General features: G+C 43.6%; 1 protein-coding gene across 1 annotated transcript; it reads right to left on the reverse strand.

Annotated features, from left to right (window-relative positions):
- Positions 1–4,967: 4,967 nt before the first annotated feature.
- On the reverse strand, positions 4,968–5,405 carry SMIM34 (small integral membrane protein 34). The gene has a single exon (XM_081573671.1). It carries the CDS (start codon positions 5,403–5,405, stop codon positions 4,968–4,970), a length of 438 nt encoding a protein of 145 aa, XP_081429797.1.
- Between the last annotated feature and the right edge of the window lie 12,041 nt (positions 5,406–17,446).

Genomic DNA, 17,446 nt, shown 5'->3' on the forward strand with positions numbered 1-17,446 from the left:
TTGCATAAAATTTTCTCTTTGACCCATCCAAGTGTTTACCAAGTGCTATGGCAGCCCTGGAGGAGCAAACAAGTCTGCTTTGGGGTCAAGAAAGTTTCAGAGGGTGATATCTGAGCAATGGCTCTGTTTATTGGCATTTTCTTCATAGACTTAGTGCCCCTGCAGGTCCTGTGAGTGAGCACATGACCCAGCTTCAACCAATCAGAGCTCTGCACTCCCTGGGTCCTCCTTGGTCCAAGGGGCAGGCACCTGCTATTCCTGATCCCATGCAATGCTCTCCTCTAACATTTGAAGCATGAGTGGAGGCACAAAGAGACGGCCTGGGAGCTCGCAATCTTCTGGGAGGGCCTTGGAGAGCAGGCCCTTCAGCTGGGGCCACTGAGTGAGGGCCTTGGGTGGACTGACCTCTCTTCTTCCCGAGGCCTGGGTAAGCTGCTGCCCTCTTGGTCCTGTGAGCTCGCTCAGCTGCCTTCTCACAGATCCGCACCCCCCTTCCACCTTTTTTTTCATGAGTGAGCTAAAATTGGTTTCAATTTCTCCAAGAGAAGAACTCTAACTTTAATTGAAGGGCGAGTTGACATTTCCGCTCTGGTTGAGGTCTAGACAATCAGAATCATTTCTGAGAATCAGAGCCACCTGCCATTATACGAACAGTCGGGTGACTAGTAACAAATCTTTCCCCTCTACATTATTTTTTTAAAATACTTAAATCTTGTGATAATTATATAAGTCATAATGCAGCAGAGCTGATTAGACTTTTATTTAGAATAGATGTGTTCTGGACTTCCCTGGTGGTCCGGTGGTTAAGATTCCGCACTTCCAATGTAGGGGGCACAGGTTCAACCCCTGATTGGGGAACTAGATCCCACATCCCACAAGGCACGGTGGGGGAAAAAAAAGAATCAATGTGTTCCAATCAACCAGGAAAGCTCTGGTAACCTTGATTCGATTTGGTACAAACTGTTCAGGGCTTCCCTGGCTCAGACTGTAAAGAATCTGCCTGCTATGCTGGAGGCCCGGGTTCAATCTCCGGGTTGGGAAGATCCCCTGGAGAAGGGCATGGCTACCCATTCCAGTATTCTTGCATGTTGAATTCCATGGACAGAGGAGCCTAGAGGGCTATAGTCCATGGGGGTCATAAAGAGTCAGACAGGACTCTTTCACTTCACTAGGACCGTAAGCCACAAATCTAAAAGGAAGCCATTCCTGGAGACAGTGAACCAGCTTCATTCTACATCAGTTTTAAATAATTTCCATTTCAGAGGAAGGCCTTCATCTGACCTGATTTGCTAATCTTGGGGGAAATTTACCACAATGAAAGCAAAAGTTTCTAGAATGTTGGGACTCACTTCGCTGTTCTCCCGTCTCCACCAAGGATGGTGAAACATGCATGTATCCTTCCCACTCGCTGACTTGGACACAGGCTGTGGTGCTGGTCCCTTCTCTCCTGGTACAACCACATAGGCTTTGCACAGGAAGTGATTGACTGCTGTGAGCCTGAACAGTTTAGATTTAAGGGACTGGGCACAAAATATCCTTAATACCTGAGGTTCTTTCCCACCAGGCTAGCTTAAAATGGAGCCTACACAATTCCCATCCAAGAACACGTCTCCCTAGCAAACACTCAGACCAGCTCCCCAGAGAGTGATGAAGTTGGATCAGACAGGAGTTAGGTATCCAGGGAAGATGTCCTTGGATTCCGTGTACCTGTGTCCTGGTGTCAACAGGAAGACAGCAGTTTTGCTCTTTAGGAAATACCCTTGGAGCCAGTCCTGACCTCATGTCTAACATGACAGGCCCTCTTAGGAGCTTCTATGACAAGAGTCAGGGATGGGGATTAAATGGAATGAAATCTCACTGAATGCCCTTTGAGAGGTCAAGTTATAAGAACTTGCAAGTAACTAGTGAGCTGACATAAGCATAGCGTGTTTTCCCCATAAACACAAAATTGTATAAATATAAAAAATCTCGGTGAAAGATGTGACCCCACTTTACCACATCACATTGCTTTTATCTAATTCCACTCCAAGGTCCACTTCCTTCAGGAAATTATTTCTCTAGTGGTATCATTAAGGATATTTTTGGTTGAGGGGGACAGAAAGCCTATCTCTAAAGGACTTGATAAAGGAAATTTATTGGCTCATAAACTAAAACAATCCAAGGGGAAATGAAGGCTTTGGGCACAGCCTAATTAGGAGTCTATCCTCTGTAATTTTCTCATATCTCCACTTTATGTTGACTTTTGCCCTCACACTGGCTTTGCCCATGGTGATAGAATGGCTCCAACAATTTCAAACTCAGGTCTGGATTTAACACCATCCAGCACAAGAGAGGGCTTCTGTGTTCCAGAATTCCCCACAAAGTCCTTTCCATCATTCTGATGGGGTGGGCTTACTTGCGTCATGAGTCCAGCTTAGTCCCTATTAGTGAGGCTGGAGATGAGATGTGCTGATTGGATTAGGCTCTTGAACCGGGAATAGTTTCAGCTTTCTTAGAGCCATATGCATTCCCAAATGCAAATTAAGGAGGCGTTGGATTGAGGAAGAGGAAGATCCATTGGGAGGAAGCAACCAACAAGACAGAGTATGTATTTTATCTTCAAATTCATTTAAGTTCTGACCTTGTGCTCCCATTTTAGTGCATTCTGCACTCCTATTCGAGGTTCCCAGGGGGCTCAGTGGTAAAGAATCCACCTGCGATGCAGAAGATGCAGGACATGCCACAGATCCGATCCCTGGGCTGGGAAGATCCCCTGGAGGAGGACACGGCAACCCACTCCAGTATTCTTGACTTGGAGAATCCTATGGACAGAGGAGCCTGGCAGGTTACAGTCCATGGGGTCACACAGAATCAGACACGATGGAAACGACTGAGCACTCACACATTCCTATTCACTGTGGATTACATTTTTGTCTGTCTTTGTGTCTACGTTTTATCCTGCCCTGTAAGAGTCTCAAATGTGAATGATGCCCAGCCCTAACTATATAAACAAACTAACACTTTTGCTGGAGAGCCTGTGAGATGATCATGTGGAAAATAGGAAGAAAAGAAAAATAGTTGGAAGTCTATCTCATTCTTTCAAAAAAAGCATGGCATTTAATTTAACCTTTATGAAATCATGCAGTTGATTATAGGCCACTGTGCATAAATAGGGGGAAATTTTTTTATTTGTTGTTCAGGGGACCCCTCCAAAAGCCAAGCCAGATAAACTTCACAAAGGTTGGTACAAAATATAGTTTTTCTCTTTGCCTGCTAAAAGTTGCTTGTAGAAATTCAGCTAATCACAATCTCTCTAAATGAATCAATCATGTAGGCAAGATCTTATTTCTTTTTGAAGCAGAGACAAGAATATAAGTAACAGATGTTTGTGAAACATTTGAATGAATCATATGATATCTACAGTAATGAAAACTAAAAGTGACTATTTTGTCTACGTGTACAACTTGAATCTCATGGACTTGATTCAGAGCACACGTCATCAACTTTTATGCAGATGTGTTCTCCTGTAGAATCAAGTAATGCAGCCATTACTTATAGCTATTACCAGTAGGCTAGTCATTTCCTGGACCACAGTAGCATCAACAACAGCACCAACCCTCACCAACAACATCATCCACAGCTACCACCACCACCATCATCAACATCAACCACCAAGACCACCATCAACACTGACCATCAACCACCACCAACACCATCAATAACAACACCAATCACCACCACCATCACCATCATCAACTCAACTATCAACCACCAAGACCACAGTCAACACTGACCATCAACCGCCACCAACTCCACTATCATTAACATCAACCATCAACCACCACCATTCACCACCAGTACTACCATCACCATGATTTAACATCAGCCACCATCATCACCACCACCACCACAGGTTTATATTTGCATATTTATTTTACTTTTCAAAATACGTTCATATACATGATTTCATTAGCTCTCATCTGCTTTGTGGGAGAAGGCAATGGCACCCCACTCCAGTACTCTTGCCTGGAAAATCCCATGGACGGAGGAGCTTGGTAGGCTACAGTCCATGGGGTCGCTAAGAGTCAGACACGACTGAGCGACTTCACTTTCACTTTTCCCTTTCATGCACTGGAGAAGGAAATGGCAACCCACTCCAGTATTCTTGCCTGGAGAATCCTAGAGACGGCGGAGCCTGGTGGGCTGCCGTCTGTGGGGTCACACAGAGTCGGACATGACTGAAGCGACTTAGCATCTGCTTTGTAAGGTTGGCGGAAAACTGGCATCATTATCTTCATTATCTGTAAGGAAACTAAGGCTGAGAGAGGTGAGTGGTGCATGTAAGGACATCAAAGTGGTCGAGAGTCTAACTCAGCGTAGAGTCTGATTCTTCTGACTCCAAAACTAATACATTTTTTGAATGGACCCTGCACTCTCAATGAAAATGAAGAACTTCTGAAAATTAGAATGTTGATATTGACTATTTTGGTTCAATATTTTAGACAGAGTCTTCAGAATGAATGACCCTCTGAGACCATATATCCCAACCCTCACATGTTCTATGTGAGCCACCAGCCAGTCAAAGTTCATGTGACCCTCTAGAAGTTGAATTTCATCCAAGGCATTTGACTCCAAATTCAGCCTTCTTTCCATGACAAGAGGCTACCTTCACACATGCCCCAGGAGCCTACGAGATTCCTTTGAGAACAATGGATGTCCCATGTCCTTGCCTGGAGCACAAAGTTTTCCAGAGAAGGGTGAGTAGGACTGAAAGCCACTACTCCTGCTCATCTCGGAGCATCAGAAAGCCTGAGAAGGAAACAGGATGCTGGCTTTTGGTCACGCCCCCATGCACCTGTGGCTCAATGATGCTCTTTCAGCCCCGCTCAAAGGCTCAACTCCTCTCTCAAGGTTCCAGGTAAGCCCAAAGCTGCTCCCTCAAGCAAGAAGTGTGAGCCTTGGCTGTGGAGGCCTCCTTCCCTTGACTTTCAAGGGGTCTCTTGGATTTCAGTGTGGGGGCTGCTGTTCCCGCCCTTTGTCTCCAGGCTGGCCTGGTTGGGCTGCTGCAGGACAGCTCTGCTGCTAGTGGTCAGGGAAGAGCATTTGGCTGCCTTGCTCCGGAGCCCTTTCTTTTCAAGTTCAAATGTCAGATTGGAGTAATAAGTGTCTTCCAAGGACTTTTCGTTCTTTCTGAGGATGTTGCTGGCCAATCGGAAGAGGAAAATCACTCCGTAGATGCCAAAGATGGTGAGGATATACCAAGCGGCGCTGGTCCCATCCGGAAGCTTCAGGGCCCTGGTGGAGTTGCTGCTGTTTCTTCCCTCTGTGTGGTCCCCCAGCAGGTGCCCCAGGACGGGGCCGGCTTGGGTCTGGTTGGGGGCTCCCCAATCCCCTGAGAAACAGAGACGTCCGTGTGAGACCCACATTCTGGGCTGAAGGCTGCCTGGCCAAGCCAGTGGCAGTGTGTTCACGTCAGTGGGGAAATGGGACTGCTGAAAGAGGCTTTTTCTGCTCAGTGGGTAGAAGCCTAACAACATACATGTCAATATATTTTTAAATTATTTTTTTAATTGGAGAATCATTGCTTTACAATCTTGTGTTTGTTTCTGCTGTACAATGAAGCTAATCAGCTGTATATATACATACATACACTTCCTCTTGAACCTCCCTCCCACCCCTGCCATCCCACCTCTCTAGGTCATCACAGAGACTGAGCTGAGCTCCCTGTGCTATATAGCACCTTCCCACTCAGTTCAGTTCAGTTACTCAGCCGCGTCTGACTCTTTGTGACCCCATGGACCGCAGCACTGTGTTACTCTATTTACTATTTTACACATAGTAGTGTCTATACATGTCAATCCTAATCTCCCAATTCTTCCCAACTTCCCCTTCCTCCACTGCGTCCACACGTCCGTTCTCTATGTCTGCATCTCTATTCCTGCCCTGCAAATAGGCCGATCTGTGTCATTGTTTAGAGTTCAGAACATCAAGTTCTTGAAGAGGAGACACAACATCTAATGATATCCATTTTCCCTAAGATAATCTATACAAATTAACATGATTGCAATAAAAACATCAATAGGATTTCTTTGTGAAATAAACAAGCTATGCATACTGAAAAAGCAACTGTCAAGACTAATTAGGAGACCTCTGAAAGAAAGAGTTGAAATGAGTAGAAGTTAGTCTAGCAAGAAATATAAAACTAGACAGCCAGAAAAATAAGTTTACTATTTTTTGAATGAATGAGTGCTTTATTTGCCCACAGTCCAGCCAGGGCTTAGTGGGCTTTGCAAATGGCATGAGAGGCTCTTCCAAACCAGGTGCAACTTTTCCCTGAAAAGTCTTCCCTATAAAACTACAATAAATAAAACAGTGTGACAAGATACATAGACTGGCAGACCAATGGAACAGAGTAAAACATCAATAGAGTAGGAATTGGAATTTGGTAGATAAAGGGACATTTGTGATCAGGAAAGAAAAGATGGAATTTTCAATAAAACATTAAAGCATTAAAACTAGATAATAATGAATCCACATCTCTCACCTCATCTCTTTCACCCAAAACAGTCCAGATAAATGAAAGATTTTAATATTTAAAAAATTTAATATTAAAAATAATTTAAAGGTTTTAATATTAAAAACAATTTAAAGTACTAGAAAATAATATGGTATATTTTTTCCCCCTTATCATCTCTTGGGGGCTTCCTGCATAGCTCAGTTTGTAAAGCATCTGCCCACAGTGTGGGAGACCTGGATTCAATTCCTGGGTAGTGAAGTCCCCCTGGAGGAGATGGCAGCCCAACTCCAGTATTCTTGCCTGGAGAATCCCATGGGCAGAGGAGCCTGGCAGGCTACATTTCATGGAATTACAAGAGTTGGACATGACTTAGCACTATGCTTATCATCTCAGAGTGGGATATCCCTTTCTAAGTATAACACAAAAATTCAGAGGTGGATAAAAAAGAAGAAAGACATAAAATGTTAAATCCAATTACACAAAAAGTTTTTAAGTGATGGCATACAAAAGACAAATGACAAACTAGAAAAAAAATAGATATTTATGCCAGTGAACTTCTTCATAAGCTTCAGTTCTACAAGAAAAAGTACAAAACCTCAGTACAAAACTATGCAAAGGATATGGACAATTAGTTCAGGGAAAGAAATGGACCTTGAACATAAGAAAAGCTTCTCAGTAACACTCATAATAGGAGAAACGCAAATTAAAACTACAGGAAGGTAATATTTTGTTATTTATCAGGTTTACAAACTCATGATGTCTCAGAAGACAGCCTAGATATGTCCGCAGGGCTGTCAGGCTTTTGCTTAATGACTGATGAGAGTGCAAATTTATACAACCAATATGGCAGGCACATTGACAAGATCTGTTGACATTAGTAACATGTTTACCTTTGACCCGGTGATTCTACCTGTAGAAATTTATTCTGAAAATATGCCAGAACAAGTCCAAAACAATGCATATTTAAGATTAGTCCTTGTAGCATTCTTGTGATGACTAATGTTTAAGAAGAGCCTGAATAGAGTCAACTGGGAGATGGTTTAATCCATTTTAGAAATTTCATGTGGTGGGATACAATGCAGCCAAAAAAAGTAACAAAGAGCTTTCTTGGTGCTAAATCTTAACAAATGAAAGATATCCTATGTATAAAGTGGAGTATGCTGTTTGCTTGAAACTTGGACGTATATAAAATACCTCTGGGAGAATACAGAAAGAATTGGTATCTAGGGTTGCCCTTGGGGAGGAGAACTGGGGGAAGGAGGTGTACATTTCACCAATGCCCTTTTGCACATTTTGTACCACGTGTATTTATTTTCAAAAAGAAATTACTTTAAAAATGGAAGAGTACAAGTGGGCATTTTTCTGGTCTCCTTGGTGAAGTGCCCCTGGGTAAAGACACTGTGCCCTTCTAAGACCAGAAGATTAAGATCTTAATTGCTGTTTACCTCAAAACTGTTTTCTCTGCTAGGAGAGCCGGTGAAAATGCAATGATAAAAAGTCAGAGAAGTAGTACCTAATCCTCTGAGATATTTTCCAACTGAGGCTCAGATTCTCATTTCTTGCTCTATGCGCATATAGATGTGTCCAGACATGTCATAGGATAAATCCCATCACCTGCTGAGCAGCCCAAAGGTGCTGCATTAAGTGTTTTCTATTTGATATCTGCTTGTTAATTCATTTTGCTAATGCAAAGCTCAGGGAGACCAGTATTCTTTTTTTTATTTATTATAATTAACTATTGAATGAATGAATGATCTTATTACTTTGAGATTAAGGGAGAAACCATTTAAAAATAACTGCAAACCACATGTGACAAAGTCCAAATTAACAGATTTCATTACATAAAATTGGTCAGTCATAAGAAACAGTACAGTGATCAGGAATTTTCCTACCGCTGTTGATAACATGGTTTGAGAACTTAAATAAGGAAGAGAAAAATGTTCCCATCATTATTAAAAACAAATCAACCCAACAAGAACATCATAAACCTTAATTAGGGTAAGAGAACTTGCTTAAACTTGGAATACATGAATCAACTCATAGACCTTTCTGTGAATTGTTGCAGAATGACGTGCTATGTTCAAATATATATAAAATAAAGCCAAGAACAACAGAGCATAAAATTATTTGAAAACCAGTCCATTTGTCACATGAAAGATTTTCACTGTTTTAATTAGGGCAGTACATTGTTCTTTACCTTTTTCAAAAAATACAGAAGAATAAGTTAGATGGTATCTTCTAGAACCTGTAGAAGAGGTCAAGCCTTTCATCTGTGTTGTTTTGAACATCTAAATCAATAATGCGAAACATATAAGAAATTCTAGCCCTGCCCATCCTTGTGTCAGGGCAGAATACTCACATTCCATGAGGTGGTGTTTTCCTTGACCCTTAGGGAGGCAAGTTTAAACATCTGCCATGGAAAGAGGACAACTTCTTTTTGCAAATGATCACAGTCTTTCCGAAGCCAACACTGAGGCTCAAGAGCAGAGAGTAACTTGATACCCGAAGACTCTTAGGGCAGCACCTAATAGAAGCTTAGCAGGGAGAAACTGGACTCATTTTCTCTCATTCGGTGAATCAGAGAATCAAAGTTGATCTGTCTTCTGTTGGCACAGGATAAAAATCACCTCCTGCCACTGGTTTGTTGAGAAGATCCAAAGCCCAAGAACTGTTTAAACACACGCTAGTTCCAAGGACACGGTGGCTCTTGCAGGTCCCATCTGGGGCGGCGGGGGCAGGAAGCTCTCCGAAGCTGGCTTATAGCCTGGATGGTTCCTGAAATTCCCTGTTCTGCACCTGTGGCAGGTGTGGCTCATGGTCAGGTGTGGCAGAGACCCGTTGTCAAGGGCCAGAGAAAGTCACCAGCTTCCTCTTGGACTGTTCTGGATGCAGAAACCCAGACAGGAAGGGGTCTGTACAGAAGAACACAGCTGAGGGCCCTGGGTCCCCTCAGGGACCAATGGGTGGTGGACTCGTAAGCCAGGCCGTGAGGAATGGGGCTGCTCTTTCCCACACCCCTGAGTCATGGAACACATTGGAATTAAAGTAAATTTAACTGGAAAAGAGACGTGTCTGGGAGAAATGGGAACACCAGGAGGAAAGGTCAGAAGACTTGGGCAGGTTCTCTGATGCAGCCACTGTTCCTGAATCCTCACTAATGTGGCCCTGATCTGCCTAACTCAGGAGGCTCACTGGCTTAACTTGATCACATTTTCATCAATAAGAGACTAGATAAGTAGGTTTAGAAATAATCCATAGAACCCAGCAATTCGACTTCTAGGTATATATTCAGGATAAACAAAAATGTACATCCAGACAAAAAAACTTGCATATGAATGTACACAGCCACATGATTCAAAATAGTTAAAAGTAGAAAATGTCCAAATGTCCAACTGGTGAACAGAAAAATAAAATGTGATCTATCCGTACTGTGGAATATTATTTGGCAATAAAAAGAAACAAAGTACCGATACGTGCTACAACATCAATGAACCTTGAAAGCACTATGCTAAGTGAAAGAAAACAGTTACAAGGACCATGTTATACAATTCTGTGTATATGAAATGTCAAGAATAGACAAATATGTAAAGGAAGAAAGTAGATTAGTGATTGCCTTGGGTTGCTGTAGGGGACTGAAGCGTGATAATTAAGGGATATAAAGCTTCCTTTGAGGTGATAAAAGTGTTTTACAATTGATTGTGGTGATATTTGTGAAAATCTTTAAACATAGTAAAATCCATTGAACCATGGACTTTAAGTGGGTGAATTTTGTAGGATATGACTTGCATTTTAATAATATAGGTAGACAATAGATAACTATGCATCTGTGAAATAGAATGAGGGAGCTATTTGTGTTGTTGTTTAGTCGCTAAGTCATATCCGACTCTTTTGAGATCCCCATGGACTGTAGCCTGCCAGGCTCCTCTGTCCATGGGATTCTCCAGGCAAGAATACTGGAGTGGGTTGCCATTTCCTCCTCCAGGGGACCTTCCTGGCCCAGAGATCGAACCTGCATCTCCTGCATTAGCAGGCAGATTTTTTTTTACCACTGAGTCACCTAGGAAGCTGAAGCACTCCAAGATGTTTTGCTGAATGAAAACAGCCAAGAAGAGAGTATGTTACCATCTACGTAAAAAGTAGGAGGAAAAATCATGTAGATTTTTTTTTTTTTTTTGCTCATATGGGCATTGAAGAGCTCCTTTAAGGATGCCTGAGAAAGTAAGAGCAGGAGGAACTTGGGGAGCTTAGAACTGGCTACAGGGAGGGCAGGTCGGGAAGGAGAATTCTTACTCCTTATGAATTCATATTCCTCATGACTATAAAGAAGTTCAGGGGATACAAGTGGTAAAGAATCCTGCCAATGCAGGAGACTCGGGTTCGATCCCTGGGCCGGGAAGAGCCCCTGGCAACCTACTTCAGTGTTTCTTGCCTGGAGAATTCCATGAACAGAGGAGCCTGGCAGGCTACAGTCCATGGGGTCACAAAGAGTGGGACACGACTGAGAGACTTTCACTTCACTTCACTTCATGTAAATCTTGGTCAAAGTGATGCTCTTGCTGTCCTGGCTGTGGGATGCCTGGATGCTGGCACCTCCAACTTTGCCCCAGAGTTAGAAGTTTTCAACACCAACCATGAGAGGCGAGAAGGGGCTGGAGATCCTTCATGATCAAGGGCTAATGGCAGCGATGAGGGATATAAGTCAGAGCTCTGGTCCCCAATGCACCCTTATTGTGTAACCCTGGGCAAGTCCCCACCCACCCTGTAGATTTCTCACCTGCAAGGTGGAGAATCAGCAGGATCAATACCCTCTGATCCCAGCGAGACAGGGAGGAAGCCCGGGGCATAGAGAAGAGCTAATCCTCCTGGGGGTGTCTGAACAGGAAGGCTGCCAGCTCTGGCAGCCCCAGGACAGGGAGGACACATCCAGGCAGCTGGAGCCCAGGAGGTGGAGGCTTGAGAGCGTGCATCAGCTGTGAAGTCAGAAGTTTCAGCAGGATGTCAGCGTGGGATGTGGGGAGAAATGAACTCCGGAAAAATAGGGGAGGTGCAAGGAAAGAGGGGACTTTGGTCTCATCCATGCCATCAAGGGGCACTGACATTAGGAAAGAGCTCTGTGCCAGGTGACTCATTGGAAATGACCCTGATGCTGGGAAAGACTGAAGGCAGGGGATGAGATGGTTGGATGGCATCACGGACTCAACGGACATGAGTTTGAGCAAGCTCTGGGAGATAATGAAGGATGGGGAAACCTGATATGCTGCAGATCATGGGGTCACAAAGAACTGGACATGACTGAGTGATTGAACAGCAACAAGGCACTTTCCTCTTGGGTCCCCCTCTTAAAATCCCTGAGAGGCAGGAGTACCATTCTCATTTAACGAGGCTCAGAGAAGAGACTTGCCTGATGTTACACAGCTCCTGGGTGCCAGAGGTGGGTAGTCTGGCACCAAAGGAGTTCTCCTTCCACACCCTGAATCTCACCTTCAAGCTGGACCCAGAGTCCCAAGAATTCTCCTGATTGTTTGCCGTATAGGTTGAATTGTAGACAGTCCCTGCTGAGACGTAACTGTGACCTTGAAGCCCTCCCATAGTTAGCTGAAATTAAACTATGATGTTAAAAGTCAAGGTAATGTATATCCTTCAGTAAAGGTGAATAGAGGGGGCAGAAAGGGAGCTCTAAAGTGCTGGCCATGTCCTGGTTTCAGGGCTTTATTCGGTTTGGGACACTTCCTAGAACTGGATTCACTTTTCACTATGTATGTTATGTTGTTGTTGTTCAGTCACTCAGTCATGTCCGCAACCCCATGGACCGCAGTGCGCCAGGCTTCCCTGTCCATCATCATCTCCCAGAGTTTGCGCAAATCCACGTCCATGTTTGTTATATTTCATTGCTAACCTCACCTTGCTGTTTAACACGGAAAGCCCTGATAGGTGATGGAAAAATAAAGCTGAAAGTTTTGAAGGTTTATCTAGAAAATGCAAATGCTGTTTTTAAAAAAAGGTTCTATATTCTGTCATGGCTGTGGGCACATGATACCATCTAAGGAAAAGTGCCCTGTGCCTGGGGGCAGAGGGGGTGGTCAAGATCACGGTCACAGGGTCTGGGTGGTGTTTACCATTCCCAAATGCTTACATAACAGCACAACGTACCCCCACATGGGCCAAGAATTTCCTTCCCTCCTGGATCTGTCTCCTCTGGGCTTCTGGTTCAGTCTAGACCAATACCGACCTCAAGGCAATCAGTGAAACCACTCATCCAGTAAATGTTTGTCTGAGCTACAGATCTGCGGAGAAGGACCCCAATACCCTCTAGCTCCTTTGACATTAGAACCTGAACTCTCCCAGGGGGCCATGACTTTTTATTTTTGTCACCCACAGAGCCCGTCAGCTCAGAGGATGGCTAAATTGGGAGCCAAGGTGGCAGTGATGTGTATTTGATTCTCCAAAATAAAAGAAAAAGAAAACAAACCCATGCTTTTGCATTTCAGGGGACCAGAAGGAGCATTTTTTAAATATCATTAGATAAATACCTATATCCACACTTGACCTTCTTTCTGAGGAGTATTTTCTGAGGCTGGGAGGAAGAGCCCACCAACCAGTTCTGACACCCAGCAGCGCCAGAGGACGTTAAAACTGACGCCCGAGTCCAACAGCCAAGAACTCAGATTCCAGACATGGCTGCCTTTGCAGGGGGTACAGCCTCCCAGAGAACTTTAAAAAGATGTTTTGCATGTTTCTAAAAAAAATCTTGAATGTATATGTCACCCCTGCATTTCCTTTCACTTTCACTGGTGTCTTCTAGCATGGAGGTCCCTGCTGTGTCCAGGCAGATGCAGAGAAGAGCTCAGAGCCTTCAGAACTAGAGGACCCAGGTTCTATATGGGGCTTTGTCACTTACTAACTGAGGGACTGTGGACAAGTTACTTCATTGCCCTTAACCTCAGTTGTAGATATAGGATGATAAATTGTGATGACATGAGAGACTCCAAGGGGCAAGTACAACCCCATCTCATGTCTTCTCCCAGTTAATTCCTTGAGCCCTCAACTGCTTGGTTCACAGCAACTCCCATATTTATTTCCCTCTTAAGGCCTCCCAGGTTGACCAGAGTCCCAGGAACTTTGTCCAGAGTAGGGAGAGGGCAGCCTAAATTCCTCTGCCAAGCCCAGAGGACCGGGAAATATCCTCTGCTGCTGTTGCCTCCAGCTGCCACATGGCGCCGCTGTTGAACACAGTCCTGGCATAGTCCTAGGAGAGGAGGATAAGCAAGTCTTCAAAGACTTAAAAAAATGAACCCAGGGGATTTCCCTGGTGGTCTAATGGCTAAGAACTTGGGGTCTCAATGCAAGGGGGCCTGGGTTTGATTCCTGGTCAGGGAACTGTGATAGAATCTGCAGGCCCCAACTAAGAGTTCACACGTGCTAAGTGGATTCCGGCACGTCTGACTCTTTGCAACCCCATAGACTGTAGCCCACCAGGCTCCTCTGTCCGTGGGATTCTCCAGGGGAGAGTTCACACGCTGCAGCGAAAAAGGATCTGTCATGCTGCAAATCCCACGCCGAAGAAGCGACACTTAAGACTGCTCTGATCTGCTGCTACTCTTGTTCCCCGGCTTCAGCCCCGCGGAGGTCAGACACCAGCGTCACAAGCCGAGGGAAGAAGCAGGAGAGCGGTGATGGGAGGAAGAAGGCCGCCCCACTTTCCCTCCGCAGTTCTCCTGCCCCTGAAGCCTAAGCTGGAGCCGGGGGAGCCCCAACCTGAGAGCGAGCTCAGAATTTTGATTATGACATGAGACTGCACATCATAATTACTGAATCAAGACCATTTCCCGAACCTGAATACAGGGCGGGGAAATCAAACCCCACGCTGCATTAGAGCTCACAGAGAAGAATTAAAGAAGAAAATAGGGCAAATGAAAAAAAACGAAAAAAAATGAACAACAAAAAAGCATGATCTAAAACCAGATAATAAATGAAGACTAAATATATTTGTCCTATCTATATACTGCAGATGGAAAACAACGGATCAACACAAACAATAGCCAATTATATTCATATTCAGAAATACAAAAGGGTTTTGTTTGTTTTTATTTTTTATTTTCAGCAAATACTTAATTAGCACTTGCTACGTGCTAGGCGTGTTCACAGTCAGCTTCCAATTACTGACTAATCTAAATCACTTAATGATATCAAAAGACAAAGAATGGGCATAGACACACAAAGAAAATGCAAATGTAAAGAAAGCAGAAATATCCCTGTTCATATCATTTGTATTGAATGCAATGCACAGAACTGTGTAAATTTACTAATAAGTGTTGGTGAAGATGTGGAGAAAAGGAAACCTTTGTGAACTGTTGATGGGAATTAAATTGGTGCAGCCACTGTGGAAAACTGTTTGGAGGTTCCTCAAAAAATTAAACTAGAACTACCATACAATCCAGCAATTCCACTGGACACTTGGCCACCTGATGCGAAGAGCTGACTCATTTGAAAAGACCCTGATGCTGGGAAAGATTGAAGGCAGGAGGAGAAGGGGATGACACAGGATGAGATGCTTGGATGGCATCACCGACTCAATGGAGATGAGTTTGAGTAGACTCTGGGAGTTGGTGATGGACAGGGAGGCCTGGCGTGCTGTGGTCCATGGGGTCATGAAGAGTTGGATACAACTGAGCAACTGAACTGAACTGAACAATCCAGCAATTCCACTGGATATTTATCCAAAGAAAATGAAAACACTAATCTGAAAGATATACGCACTTCTATGTTCACTGTAGCACTGTTTACAACTGCCAAGATATGGAAGCGACCTAAGTGCACAATAATTGACGAATGGATAAAGAAGATGTGATACACACACACACACAGGAATATTATTGTACCATAAAAGGGATGAAATCTTTCTATTTTTGTGACAAAATAGACAGACTTGGAGGGTGTTATGCTAAGTAAAATAAGTCAGAGAAAGAAAAAACTGTATGATTTCATTTATATGCGGAATCTAGAAAACAAAACAAATGAACAGACATAAAACAACAGAACCAGAGTCATAGATACAGAGGACAAACAAGTGTTTTTCAGAGGGGAGGAGGCCGAGGAGACGGGGGAATTGTGCACAGAAGGTTAAGAGGCACAAACTTCCGGTTACAAAATAAGCGAGTCGTGAGTGTGAAAAACACAGTGTGGGGAATATAGTCAATAATATGTAACATCTTTGTATGGTGATTGACTGCAACTAAACTTATCATGGTGATCATTTTGAAATATATAGAGAGATTGAATCACTATTTTCTGGATCAGGAACTATAATAGTCACAGGCCAATTATGCTTCAACAACAAACTCACAGAAAAAGAGATCAGATTTGTGATTACCAGAGGTGGGGGGAAGGCAAAATGGATGAAGACAGTCAAAAGGTACAAAATTACAGTTCTAAGACAAGTAAGTACTAGGAATGCAATGTACAATATGATAAATGTAATTAACACCGATATTTTCATATGTTATATATGAAAGTTTAGAGTAAATCCTAAGACTTCTCATCACAGAGAAAACAATTTTTTATTTTATTTTGAATTTATATAACATGATGGATGTTCCCTAAACTTACTGTGGTAATCGTTTCATGATGTGAGTGAAAGTCGCTCAGTCGTGTCCAACTCTTTGTGACCCCATGGACTATACAGTCCATGGAATTCTCCAGGCAGAATACTGGAGTGGGTAGCCTTTCTCTTCTCCAGGGGATCTTCCCGACCCAGGAATCGAACCAGCGTCTCCTGCATTGCAGGCGGATTCTTTACCAACTGAGCTATCAGGGAAGCCCATGATGATTTTATGATGTGTGTCAGTCTAATTATTACACTGTACACCTGAAACTTACATGGAGAAGGCAATGGCACCCCACTCCAGTACTCTTGCCTGGAAAATCCCGTGAAGAGAGGAGCCTGGTAGGCTGCAGTCCATGGGGTGGTGAAGAGTCAGACACGACTGAGTGACTTCACTTTCACTTTTCACTTTCATGCATTGGAGAAGGAAATGGCAACCCACTCCAGTGTTCTTGCCTGGAGAATCCCAGGGACGGGGAAGCCTGGTGGCTGCCGTCTATGGGGTCGCACAGAGTCGGACACGACTGAAGCGACAGGAGCAGCAGCAGCAGCAACACCTGAAACTTACATAGTGCTGTATGTCAATTATACCTGAATAAAACCAGAAGGAGAAAAAGACATCAGTTCAGTCGCTCAGTCATGTCCAAGTTTTTGCAACCCTGTAGACTGCAGCATGCTAGGCCTCCCTGTGCATCACAAACTCCGGGAGCTTGCTCAAACTCATGTCCATTGAGTCAGTGATGCCATCCAAGCATCTCATCCTCTGTCGTCCCCTCCTCCTGCCTTCAATCTTTCCCAGCAACAGCGTCTTTTCCAATGAGTCAGTTCTTCACATCAGATGGCCAAAGTATTGTAGCTTCAGCTTCAGCATCAGTCCTTCCAATGAATTTTCAGGACTGATTTCCTTGAGGATTGACTGGTTTGATCTCCTTGCAGTCCAAGGGACTCTCAAGAATCTTCTCCAACACCACAGTTCAAAAGCATCAATTCTTCAGCGCTCAGCTTTCTTTATGGTCCAATTCTCACATCCATTCATGACTATTGGAAAAACCATAGCTTTGACTATATAGATGTTTGTCAATAAAGTAATCTCTGCTTTTTTTTTTTTTTAAGATTTTGACATTTTAATTTCTTTTGAATACAAGTCACTTTTTGCAAGCTAGGAGGTCGATCAAGCTAAGGCAGTTCAATCCTCTAGAGAGCCAGGCCAATTCTTAAAATCTTCGGCAGAATGACATCATAATACAAGGTGCTAACAAAAGGGTTATAAACTCTAAATAATAACCATTTGTCTACATTTTTTCCTTAGGAAACAGCCAAAAGTCTAGTCCATAAAGGTATGATATACA

Source organism: Giraffa tippelskirchi, chromosome 2 (assembly GCF_054371585.1).
Source record: "Giraffa tippelskirchi isolate mGirTip1 chromosome 2, T2T-mGirTip1v1.2.pri, whole genome shotgun sequence".
Taxonomy (NCBI): Eukaryota; Metazoa; Chordata; class Mammalia; order Artiodactyla; family Giraffidae; genus Giraffa; species Giraffa tippelskirchi.

What these genes read in the sequence shown, in the direction of transcription:
- SMIM34 (XM_081573671.1), bottom strand. Translation starts at nt 5,405, where the DNA reads ATGTGGGTCTCACACGGACGTCTCTGTTTCTCAGGGGATTGGGGAGCC.